We start from the raw sequence: 13177 nt of genomic DNA, 5'->3' as shown, positions 1-13177 counted from the left end.
TCTCATTAGAAATTTTAGAACGTTTTGGATCTGTTTCTAGAAAGTGTGATTTGACCTGCTAAATTCACAGCGTAACTCATCAGACATGCTTTAAATTTCAGGTAGATTCTCTGTATTTCTAAGGTTGCAATAGGATGGGAGGACCTGCCATGACTAGCTGTATGTAGGTTGAGAAACTGAACCTTACTGTTTTAAACCAAAAAACTTCGTGTTTCATCTGGAACTGTGAATGTAGGGTTTTCTCTTACAATTAAACACTCTTTGTAATCTATCTATTAAGAATTTCCACGTATATCCAGTTAATGGCCTTTTATTGGAAACAACATTAAATGTAACAAAACATCCTCAGAACTGGTAGGGAACACCACTGATCCAATTGGAAAATCCTGCTCAGTCAAAACTTCTACAGGAAAAAAAAAAAATCCCAGTGGGGGCAGAAACTTTCAGCTCCCCCTAAAATCTACGGAATCAGTTCTGCTCCCATACAAACCGACTGTAATTTTTCTGTTCATTTGTCAGGGAGCAGGACTGCACCTTGGACTTACCGGAAGTTTTGCCTGAATAGGGACAGTAAGGTTTGGCTCCACGTTTTTTTTTTTTTCCTTCCTTCAGACTTTGTACTCTCTGCAGACACTGTGAAGTTGTGAAATTTAACAGAAATCCTGAAAAACTGCAAAGTCACATCAACCTGCTATAACGTACCCTCAGTGGTGAGTTTAATAATAAACCTGCCTACTTTCTGAGAAATCACAAGGGTCACATAAACTCACATTAACAGCGCTGTGGACTATAAGCATATTTAAACAGATTAACCATTAAAACATTTTTTTTTCCCCCAAGTATAAAGTTAACTATATAGAGGTGCCACTAGTTTGTATTGCACACACCTGCTGAAAGAGAAACATGATATGGATCCATAGCGGAGGCTGTCGGCTGATGAGGGTAAAACTGGATTTACTGTATAGGCAGTAATGGCCCTTCAGGGGACAGCTGAAGAACAACTTTGCTACACAACTTCTAACAGTATCTAGAAATAAATATACATAATATTAAAATCAACTACATAAAAGAAGTAAATCTAACTGTCCATTATCAGCGTATGTGTAAACATGCGGTGCTTGCAGATATATTTCCACTACCGGTGCATTTGCAATAGTCTAATCGTTCTCCCATTTATCAAGCATATATAAAACATTCTGGGTTCACTTCGGCCCCGTTCAGCCGAAGTCTGCGCCCTTAAATACAAGCCACGGGACAGTACTAGAGAAATTTTATTCTCTACCGCTTTAAATCTTACGCGGCAGTCTACACCCAAGTACAGAAGGGGCAAGTGCACAATCAGGCCCTTAGCATTTGTCGTCTTCGTGTTTTAAGAAGTCCTCGTGAGGTCTGTATGAGTTGCTTCACTTATTAAACCAGACGGATGTGTCAAAACCATTCATCGCTTTTTCTCATTTAAAGAGTTTGTTGGGAAGAACACCCCACACTGGGAAACAGCCTTACGTCGCCCCGCATTTATGAAATTCTTGCTGAGTCTTTACTCGGATAAAAGCCGGTTCCTGTAGAAATCGAACCCTGCTAAGGAAGGCAGCGTCCGCTTCCTAACCGGAAACCAACCCTCAAGCCGTCGCCAAAAGCAGCGTTATTTCCCTCGCTCCGCAACGGATTCCCCGCGAGCCGAAAGAGGCACGCACGGATTTGCAATGTTACCGTGCACGTCACACGGCTGCCGTACCGGCCGTCTTACACGGTGCTGCCCGGCACGGCGGCCGCCCCGGCTGTCCGCCCGCGCAGGCGCCCTCGCTGCAGCGCTGCTCCTCAGGGCTCCAGGCTCCGCACGCCCCGCTGCGGGGCTGCTAGCAACGCTTCGCTCTCACATACCGCTTCCGAAACCAGGGCGCTGGGGCGTTTTGCAGCCGCTTGGTAACTGAGGCACAACACGCAAGGACCGCTGCTCCCGGCTGTCTTCAGGGGAAGATGCTCAAACCGGAAAGGAAACGCGAGGGCAGCCGCTGGCAGAGCCGCTCCTGCTAACGCGGCCGCGGGCTTTGCGGCAAAACCCGCGTGGAAAAGGCTTGGGATTCTAACAGAGAGAGGACCAAAAACGCACCGAGATGCTGGGGGATTTGGACTACGTACATTCACAGCTACGATTAAGTATCATCCACTGAACAGAGAGGTTTTCTCCAAAAGGGCAGTTTGATTCGTAGTCCCAGCCCCAGTGCACTATACACAGCGGATGTTTCTAATTCTCACTGCTCTCTCAAATACCGTCTGCTTCTGCCATCAGGGATCGCGCCATCTACAGATATAAACCCCACAGGGGTTACATGCAGTCGGAAAGTGTCCTCCGGGATCACATGCTCAGTACAGACGCTCGTATGCTACATAGCATCACGTTGCCCGTTCTGAACTTACTGTGCTGCACCTAACTGGAAATAAAGCCCTCTGAGATGTATGCTTCTGTTTTTGCCTTTGAAGTCTAGGTTTTCGTCTTGGTTAACTACTCCTAATGATAACAGCATATCAGGCATAACCCAATCAGACTTTCTATTAGCTTGGAACAGCAGTATCATTTTATAACCCCTTGGAACAGGAACAAGCAGCTCTCCAATGTCAAAAGGCTTGGAGAACAAGAGACAGATCCTCAACCAAGGACCTGATGGAAAGTACAGGGCATAGCTACGCTCTCTTCACGCAGCTGGACGGCTGAACTCCAAAGGGAAGGGGAAAAACCGCTGGCTGCTGCCACCCTTATTTCCTGGCTAAAGGCTGAAACAGCAGACAGACAGAAAAGCAGTCCTCCTGCGTGGGCTGATGAGCCCACTTGACAGATCCATATGCAGACCTGCTGTTCCCAGCCTCTCCTGAGGCCCTGTCCTGCCAACACCTGCAGCGGCCGTGCAAAAGCATTTTCAAGGCAAACAAAGCGCATGCATATTCTCTTGCGGAGCCTTTCAATCAGGTCTCTCTATGCGGTATCGACAAAATGAATTACGCATTCAAGGATGCTGGCATGGGCCAGCTGGAAACAGGCACTTTACTCAGAATCTCGTGCCGTCCTGATGAGTCACAATGCAGTGAAGCTATAGGAATAAAATGCTGCAAGAAAACATTCTAACCGGAAAAAGGAGTTGTAACTTTTTGAAAATGTGACTAACGGGAGATGGTTTAAATATCGCATCCTTCTGGATCTACTGACAATGACAGTCAGCAAAAAGGAAGACTATCAGGAGGCAGCCTTTATTTCCAAGAGCAGGCAGTCTTGAAATACTTGCTTCTAACAGTTTTCATCTAATCAAGATGTGAAAGCATAGGAGAGAAATGTAATAAATTCAGTTTTTCACATAAAAACACAGCATAGGAGAAATGTCTTCACCAGAGGTACAGAAGGATGGTTCCCTTGAGCAAAAGCACCAAGGGATCAGGTTGTCCCTCAACATGCAGACAACTTGAAGCTTGGGATGCGGAAACCCACTTAATCTCTGGGTAAGTGGCCAGATTGCTGGTAGGATCTGGGACACGGAACTTCAGAAGCTGGCTACTGGAAGCCACTTTAGTATCCTTTGACAAAGCTATTTGAATTCCCCCTCCCCCCAATAAATAAATAAATAAATAAATAAAAGCCGTCACCCACTAACAAGCTGACACTGTAGACTTCATTGAGATTCCAAAATAACATAGAAAAGATCTGAGAATAAAAAAGCACAGGAAGATTAAAATCGGAGTCCACAAAAAACAGCAGAGGCACAGCACATGCTGTGGGAAAAAACACAAGCCAAGGCAATGCATAACATTTGGAAGTGAATGCAAGAACGAAAATGGATTAGACAGGCTGTAGATAAATGGATGACAACAGCACTTCTTTCTCAGAGGAACGCTTACAAGGTATAATCAACAGCACTGCAGCAGATGAAGCTTGGATTATCTGAAAACCACTGGGGTGTTCATTAATCTTTTATCATAGGCAGGTGCGTAAGCCAAGATGGGCCCAGAAAGAGTGATACTGAAAGGGAGGGAAAAAAAAAAAGCCACAGGCACTAGAAGTCAGAGGGTGAAACAAAGTGGTGAACTTTCCTCCTAGAGAAGGAGTACACGAACTAAATCAAAATGATATTGAACAGAACAGGATGACAAAATACCATCACAGTTCACCACCCTGCAGAGAGACACCAGTTAGCTAGACCAGCCCTGACCCTCCTCATGTATGGGCAAGCAAACAAGAAAACATGCGCATATCTGTCCCAAGAGAGCGCATTTACCTGAGGACAACTTTGAAGAAGTCTCCTTTGCTGTGAGACAGAGATGAAAAGAGGAACTGAATCGGGGCCATTACTCTTGGCTCCACAGAGCACACGGAAAGAAGAGTTCTGCTAAATTCTGCTCAACTGAGACAATAATTCTGGAAAGACAACCAACTTAGATGCAGATCACAAATATCACACCCATAAGCAGCATGCCCTTCCCATCCCACTCCAGGAGGAAAAAGATAAAGCATAAAATCCACTATTTTTGGAACAGGAACTATGAGTAAATTTGAGTTCAATCTAACTATGCAAATCAGCAACCTGACAGTGCTCGTGTTCAGTATTTAAAAAGATTCTGAGAAGCTGAAGCAGTTAGAGAGATCCTAAGTCCTGGGACATATTAAAGCACAAAAACTAAGTGATGTCTCCAAGGAGGCTGTTCACAGAATGTTCTTCCAAAAGCATGGTCCAAACTAAAGACTCCTGGTTTAAGCATCACAGATGCTAAAAAAAGCAAAAAAAAAAAAACAAACAGAAGAAAAACCCCCTTAATTTCAACACACTCAAATAGGAATGGAGGTTTGGCCTTAGTCCATGCGTGTGAAAAGTTTGATGCTTCACTATGGGAAATCACTCTTCGCTAAAAGTGGTCATAAACCGCTTATTGCCACCGCTAAAAGGAGCTGGGAATCGACACCTTCCTCTGCTGCGAATACAGCAGTTCTTTCTTTAGTTACAAATACATAAATTGGCAAGAAACCTGGGAGGCATTTAAAGGCTGCAGGCAAACACTAGAGTCCATTAAACAACTGCGCAAGGCAGCAAAGTCCGGAGCTACATTTCTGTCAATCGCATCAAGGCCAATCAATCTGATTAAAGCATCCCTGCGTACTCGCACCCAGGAGTCATTATGCCTATTAGCAGAGGGCAGCACAACTGCAGGACGCCAGCTCCGGTCAGCAATTAAGGAACAATTGCTGAACGCTCGCTGGGATTGTGTTTAATATGACTGTGAAGGAGATTCTTAAGCGCTACAAAACAAAATGTTGGAAAAGATGTATGGAGGGAATACACAAATACAAGAAATGGCTCAGCAAGACATTCTCAATGACTTTGAGAGAAATGCTAATCGTGGTAACACATGCCAAAATAAAGGTTAGCTCAAGCATTGGGGTCTATGCTGGCTGCACAAAAAGTTAGCCCCTGGAAAAAAGGAGCCTTCATTTGTCCAGACTAACAGAAAGAAAGCCTCCTGCTTATCTCAGGTAATCTTCAAACCTTCAGTATAAAAGGAGCAATTACTTGTAGCTACTCTATTTCTGCTACATTGGGTATGCTGAATGTGGCAACGTCTGGTAATTACACAAAATTTACTATGTATGTATTTAAATAGTTTGCAATGAATTACCAGTGTCAACATGCAACAGCTAATCTCTGCTATCCCCAAGTTAGTGGAAAGTGAGATTTAAATAATCAACTCTTCGTGACAAAGATCAAGATGACTGCGATCCATATCTAGCACTGTTATATCCAAGTGCAAACCAAAATGCCAGTACTTTGGCAATTCTCCTTCTCATGTAGCAGTTTCAACTTGGAGACTGTGCGGTGCACTCTATCTCACTGCAGCACAGAGCTGTAACAGTCACTAGACATTTTGCTGGTACTAGTACACTATTGTCCTTTTATAATACCTTATTCAATGATCCCAAAGAACTTAAGCCCCAAAATGTCCCTCACAGTAAGTCTTTTTTGTTTTACCATGAGTATAAGTGAGAAACAGAGGAGCGGAAGGCTCATTTAGGTGCAAAGCAGGGAGTATAACACAACTGTGCTCACACTTGTGCTCACATGCGTTTTGACATAGAATGAAAAATGTGCTTTTCAAATCAATGCATTATTTATAAACGACATGTAATTAAGTACTCCATATGAGCCAAGGCAGCCTAAGAAGATATATTTTTTGCTTTCCTAAAACACACGTACATGAAAACAGCTCAACTTTAAGTAAGCTGTGTTGCATACTTTTTCCAGTCCCTCGTTGCAAAGTCATATAAAGCACTACGAACCCTGCGCGATCCCAGCTGATTTCAGGCGAGCTAAGGCAGAGCTAACACAACACAACAAGACCTATTCACACCTGTGAAACTTTAAGATAGTCATTTCTAGGCGAATCAAGTCACAACATTTGTGCTTGGGAATGCATAGCAACTTACAACGGGGAGCCTGACCTAACAGGGAGCGAGTTCGGGGGTTTAGCTAGGAAAGGGGAGTCAACAAACTGCTAGAAAGAGTGAAAATAAATCACTTCCAGGCTTGAGTAAGACAGTGAACAAACCTTAAATTCCCATTGCAGGCAAATGTATGCATAATTGAGAAAAATGCTTTAATATTATACAAAGAAGTTGATAAAAATAAGGAGGGGGCATCCAAGGACTGCACGGCTGGATAACGTGCGCTCCGTAGACCTGGCAGCACAGGAGTCCCTGCTGGTGCTGCGGTGGGTAACCTGTAAGAGTAATGAGTCCAGGACAGGTGAAGGCTAGAAGCACAGCCAATAAATCCACCCTTCATACAGGTCCTACTTCGCCACGCTCAATCTTTATTTCAGTATCTGAACCGGGAAAGAATCCCTGGAGAAAGGGAAAAGAAACCAGCCTCAGCCTACAGCGGTGGAGACAACTTCGTTTCCCGAATCGCTATGTAATTCCCCATGTGGAAACATGTAACCATTCACTCCGACTTTGCCTGGTAAGGAAAGATGAATTTAGCCCTGAAGAAACTTTCAGGATAACGGTGAGATACAACACATATGAGATTCCTGTCAACAAAACTTAATAGCTCTGTAACAGTTTCCCCAGCACATAGCAAATCTTGGCAAATGCCAGTAATTCAATGTTGACTTAAGATTCTTTTGATGTGATTTAAAGCAATGAAGTCCAAATTACAGCAAAGATGGATCTGCAACTCTTTAAAATAATTGGTCACAAGTATGTAAGGGAGAAAGGAAGGAAAAAATTAGCTCATTTCTCTGAGGACATTAAGCCTATTACAGTGGTCACATTTAAGCTACACATTTACAGACTCTAGAAGCAGTACTGTACTTTAAAAACTATTGTCGCTTCTAAAAGTAGAAAGCAAATTTGAAGCAGTGTGTTTATGCCAGCTTCTAGTTCATTTATTAACCTGTCCCACCTGACCTCAATTAGGATTATAGAAACACCACCTCAACCATTATATTTGTGACTCTAATAGCACTTCTATACTAACTGGACTTGCAGAAGCTTTAATTGTGGGGAAAAAAATCCAATAAAAAAACAGAGACAGACTCGTCTTATGACTACTTTAAGACTGCTAGCTCACAGAGCTGGATGATGAATACGTTTGTTTTACTTGGGCCAAGAAAATTCCTTGTACTTGTCAATATGTCAAAAGACATTACACTAGGAGGAAAGGACAAAACGATGTAATACCAGGTACGTCTTCACTGTAGCGTTAACTTGGGATAAGCTGTCACATGTAAACGCACACAGTGCCTTGGTCTGACTGCAAGTCACCACCACATCCATGCTGCATGAAAAACGAGGTTCTCATGGGTGTGAGTGCTGCTGTACCATGCTCTGACTTTCTCAGAGAGAATTATGGGACGTTTTGTGCATCTTTGTGCTGCTCATTTTGGTAACAGCTGAGAAACAGCGGGAAGGCGCAGCCCAGTTTCTCAGCACTCGCGTTGCTCAGGCTGTGTCCACACTGCAAGGTGGGACGGCTGCTAGTTCGAATGCTACCAGCACTGCTGTACCCAAGGACAGGCCAGCGAGCTCCAGTGCAAAGCAGTTTTATTAGGTGAGAAGCCTGTATATGTTAATGAGGGTTTCACTCAGGGTAAGCGCTGACTCAGAACCCAAATCAACTCAGCAAAGAAGGAAAGGTCATAGTTTTGCTTCAGCTCATTAGCAGCAAAGAAATACCTACTGCTGTCAAATATCTGGGGCAGTAAACTGAACAGACAGAGCAATTGCTGGTTTGACCCCATTAATATGAATTATACCTACATTGGAGCACATAGGAGCAAACTCAAAATGAGACACGCTAGAGCTCCGTGCATCCTTTCACCCGCGGGGCTCCTCATCTCAGCCTCCCCGTGGCCACCGTATCACTCGGGCTCCTTCCCGCTGCCCCTGTCACCCTGCACCCCTCCACCAGCGACAGCAGCCACTGCAAGGCTTGGACATATCTCCTCCTTAAAGAGGCCTCAAGGATGAGTTCTCCTCCTTCCCCACCTTGGCTTCAGCTTAGGTTAGAACAAGATTCAGAGCAGCACAAGGAAAGGATTTCAGAACATAAAGAAAGCGTGGAAGCCAATGCAAAGCATAATTTTACATACATATACAGATAGATAGATACAAACTACTTAATAGCCCAGATCAAGTTCCCAAGAAAACACAACCGCCAATCCAGTCAAGAAGCATTTCTCAATACATCTGTGGAGAAGTTTCAAACTTCTACCGAAAGAATAAGCACCAACTTCTTTTTCTACAAGAACAAGGGAATATATGTCGGAATTTTGAAATTAACTATTAAGTGGTTGTGCTTGGGAAAGAGAACAAACCGTAAACACAAGAATACATAAGTAGAATTATTGCTTGTTGTTGACCCCAGCTGAATTTGCTGGGGTAAACAGTAGGTACGTAGTCAGTGGTTCAGGAAATAATCCATGCATTATTTGGTTTACATAGGTAATCATTTACTCTTCAATAAAATGTCCTAATAGGAGTAAAAGTATGCTCATAAGTTTTCCCAGATAGAATCAAAATGACCCATAAACATGCAAGCAGATAATAAGAAATGGATACAACTTTCAAATTTCAGTTTTAAACCATTTCAGCTTCCTTTGCCTCGTCTCTTCAGTTTTGATTAAAGATGAGTATGCCAACTATAGATATGTTTAAAGGAAAAAAGGGTAATTTTGAAGCAATCCACTTCAAGAAATGACATTTATTGTTTGTTTTGATTTTGAACATGACCAGCTTTGCAATCTGACAGCTTATTTTGCATGCCACAACTGAGACTAATAGATTTCACCTCCAGTAAATTCACATAAATGTTACTGGAGAAGATATGACCATAATGGGGTCTGGACAGCCACAACAATGCACTTAGTACACTGAGTTCAGCGAATTTGAGTGGCAAAAGCCACCTTTGAGAACATATAGTTTTGCTAACTTTACAAAATACTCTTCCTTCCTTCCCTTTACCATCAGGGTAACGAAAAGCTGATGCCATCTGGGCAGGTATAGCAGTAATCTCCATCACTCTGTGCCATCTCCAGAAGCAAAAGCGCTTCTGCAAAGAAGTGTAAACTGTAAGGAGCTCGATAGGCCTGCGTAGGAGAGCAGGGCACAGGAAAAGCGTCCTCCTCCTGCAGCCGCCTGCCTCCCTCTGTGGCAGCCCTTAGCTGCCTCTGATCAGCAAGCAGGAAGGTCGCGGCGCCGGCAGACGGCTGCCCGACCCCTCTCCTCCGTGCCAGGGCACACATCCGATGCTCACCACCTCGCTCATTCTCTTAGGATTTGTTCCCTGCACCCTGACCACTCTCCTGGTGAACTCTGGCTTTTCTCTCCGATTCTTAAACCAAAGACAGGGGCTACGTCTAGCAGCCAAAGCAGAGATGTCCTGGCAGCTGCGAAAGCTTCTGGAGGAATATGTAGGTCCGTCCTGGTCTGACCCACCTTCTGAATCACAGCAGTAAAAGTTATTTGGTTTGGGTTTTTTCCCTGGGAGACTGATAACAAATCCTCAAAGAGGATCTATCAGCTACCACATAAAGCCCATCTGGAGATCAGTTTGTTTCTCAATATTTAAACTGATGCTTCCAAATTAAATGCAAAAGGCACATGATTTGCTGTTGTCACATACGAGAGAGCATCAAGTTATGAGTGCGTTCACGTTGCTACCACACTCCATGTTGAGTAGGGAATTTCTCTGGAATTGGATGATCCAGATCACTGCAAGCAGGATCACCATTCTGTGAGTCAGCACTTCCATTTCCACAGTGTATTCTCACATTTGGGATGAGTTTGAAAGTTAATACCAGTTCTATATAATAAAATGCCAACTAATATTTTCTGGCATAGCAAAAACCCAGTTATCTCTGGAAACACTGGCCTGAGTCTATGTAAGTTTGTGGTCACACTGAATTAGCAGAGGCTCATATGTTCTAAATCAATGTTTGGCTTATGGAATGCTTACATTTACCAGAATGGTGCAGAGGCAAGCACTGCGGGGGAGCAATGATCTTTTCCATCTACTCCATCATATGGTACCCATTATCTCTCAGTATAGCATAAAACATAATAACAACCAGATTTAGGGCCAGCATACTGCAACCTGTTTCCCCTGCCGCCGCCTCCTTTTTCAGAGTCCTGTCACTAATCCGACAAACTGTTTGCTGTTTATATTTCATCCTATAGAGCAACAAGGATCCAGGAATGACTTACTACTACAAAATGATTATAATATTATTTTTCATTGAATGGCATTGCCTTTTGAAATTGATTCTGATGTGGCTTCAGTGACCAAGAATTGAATGATGCATCAGATCTCCCTGAGCTCTATCCTTTTAAAGGAGGGGTCAAGCAGGCTAGAGATGTGCAAATCCTTCAGTATCTTCTATATACATATATTGTCAAATGTTTTCTTTCTGATGGCTCACTCAACACTTCAGTTAATTCTAACGGTTTACACTGTAGGCATTAAGGGTGACATTTTTGTCCCAGCTATTTAAAGAGCGGATATAATTAGAAGGGAAACAGGGATCTGCCCTCAAATCATAAACAAACAACAGCAGTTGTACAGACTCCTGTCCATGAACCATTTGGCAGCAGCCACTCCCAGAGACAGGATGCACAGGCCCTGTGCTAGATCTGTAACTCCTAAGCGTCTGTGAAACAAGAAGAATAAGTCAAAAGTCGTCTGACATATAGGGTTCAAGGTGAGAACTGGCGAGGCTGGAACAGATGGAGGCCGTCAGATGCTGGAGAACGTTGGGCCGGATGGAGGAGTAATCAGTGGCAAACCACGTAAAAGAGAGCGGCGTCTGTTACCAGAGGGATCGCTGTGGCACTCCTGAAGTTGACGCTGAGAGGTCACAACACCAATAACATCTAAACCTGGAATTTCGTCTTTCACCTAGGCATTTTCAAAGCAACCTACTGAAACCATTACTGCCCCTGTTTCCCCAGATGGGGAAAGTGCCACACAGCAAAGCAGAAAGGATAAAGGATCTCTTAAAAGGCAATCATACTGCCAGCGGAGAAACTGCAAACGCATCACAGGGTTCTTAAATTCGGGTCCTCCTTTGTAATCACTAGAACTCCAAGGACATTGAGGTGGTGGAATTGCTGCCTAACATAAAACATTCTGCCTTACATAAAAAGTAATATAATGAACCTGGAGAGCATTCTGGAAATTACAGACGCACCACTCTGGGCCTCTGCCATCAGATACAAGATCACAGACCAACTGGAAAAATATGAGCTGATGAAAACTACTTTGCTTAGCTCCATGAAAGCTAAAGCATTTGACAAACACGGTGGCAATTTTTTCAAGGAAAAGATTCACAGGATTAAGAGGATTGAAGTGATGAACATAATATAAAAGAATGTCTCAGATATCTTAAAGCACGGTAGAGATGTGAATCTGGGTAAATTGGTTCAAGCTAAACAGGAACTGAACCAGAGTGTGAGCCCTGAACCGAAACAAGCTCAAATAGAAAGATTTTTGTGGTTTCGGATGCCTTCCTTCTGCCCCCTTTAAAGCCCTCTATTAAAATGCAGTGTTCGTTCCAAAAGACTCACTTATGCAAATGTTCACACGTATGTGGTAAGCTGCTGTACCTTGTCTGTTCTTCAGAATACCCTCAACCTGGCCATTTTCCTAGTCTAAGGCATTCTAGCCAGCAGCCCTACTGCTTCTGCTGAACAATCATCATTCAATTCACAACCTTCCTCTGCTTGAAACACATGCATTCTAAAATAATAAATACTACATGGGACAACAGACCTGAGGACACGTCAATTTTTCAAAGTGGATAGAGGCACCTTCAAATAAACTGTTGCAGACTGACAACTTATACTGGCTATGGATCCACCCTCACAGTTTTTAACCTGTAAAATCTAACACTCAACTCAATAATAAATGAATTTTGAAATATAGGATAAAGAAGTATTATAGTCCATAGAGATTGAGAAACAGCACTGAATGAGCTTATAAATCAACAAGGAGACTGCAAAACACACCCTGCCAAGCAAAAATATTTTGCAAGGGCTATGAAATACATACCAAATGTCTGAATCAATAGCAAAAAAACCCAACAAACTATGCAAAATACAGACAATGTTACAGAGCAGAGGATATAATGAAAAACATGCAGGGGGACTCAAGTGGTCATCAGCTCTATCCCCTTACACATGCTCACAGTCAAAAATACCTATGACATCCCAGTTGGAGTAGCAGTATAGCTGAAGGATGGTCTAAGGATCGAATAAGGCAAAGCTCAGAAGAAGTAAAATCTGTTATTAGACCAACTAATGTACTTGGAAAAAACAAACATATTATGCAGGACACCAATGCTTCTTCAGATCTGTCAGACCTATAAGTCTTGCCTTGCCAACGTCAGCCCTCATAGACTTTTGTTTAATGTGCTTTTAGAAGTCCTCCGCAACCTCCTGGGCAATGCATTCCTGTAGTTCTACCAGAGAGCTTTTTCTACTGTCTAAACTAAATCTTTCTTAATGGCATTCTAAATCACTATTTCTTGTCTTGTCCAGCGTGCGCTGTTCCTTTTACTGTCTTACCCACAGTTGAAAACTTATCATGCCCTCTTTCAGTTTTTTCCCTTTTTGGTTAAGCAACCCAATATTTTCAATAAATCA

General features: G+C 43.1%; 1 protein-coding gene across 12 annotated transcripts in view; it reads right to left on the bottom strand.

Annotated features, from left to right (window-relative positions):
• VEPH1 (ventricular zone expressed PH domain containing 1) overlaps nt 1-13177 on the bottom strand; it is a 103669-nt gene that overhangs the window by 31731 nt on the left and 58761 nt on the right. For all 12 annotated transcript variants that reach the window (XM_009668493.2, XM_068954109.1, XM_068954108.1 and 9 more), the window contains one exon: nt 888-1027. In XM_009668493.2, the coding sequence (XP_009666788.2) occupies nt 888-1027 (140 nt within the window). The remainder of the gene's footprint in view (nt 1-887; nt 1028-13177) is intronic.

The sequence above is a fragment of the Struthio camelus genome, chromosome 9, assembly GCF_040807025.1.
Source record: "Struthio camelus isolate bStrCam1 chromosome 9, bStrCam1.hap1, whole genome shotgun sequence".
NCBI classification, from domain to species: Eukaryota; Metazoa; Chordata; class Aves; order Struthioniformes; family Struthionidae; genus Struthio; species Struthio camelus.
This window is presented reverse-complemented; position numbering and strand designations above follow the sequence as displayed.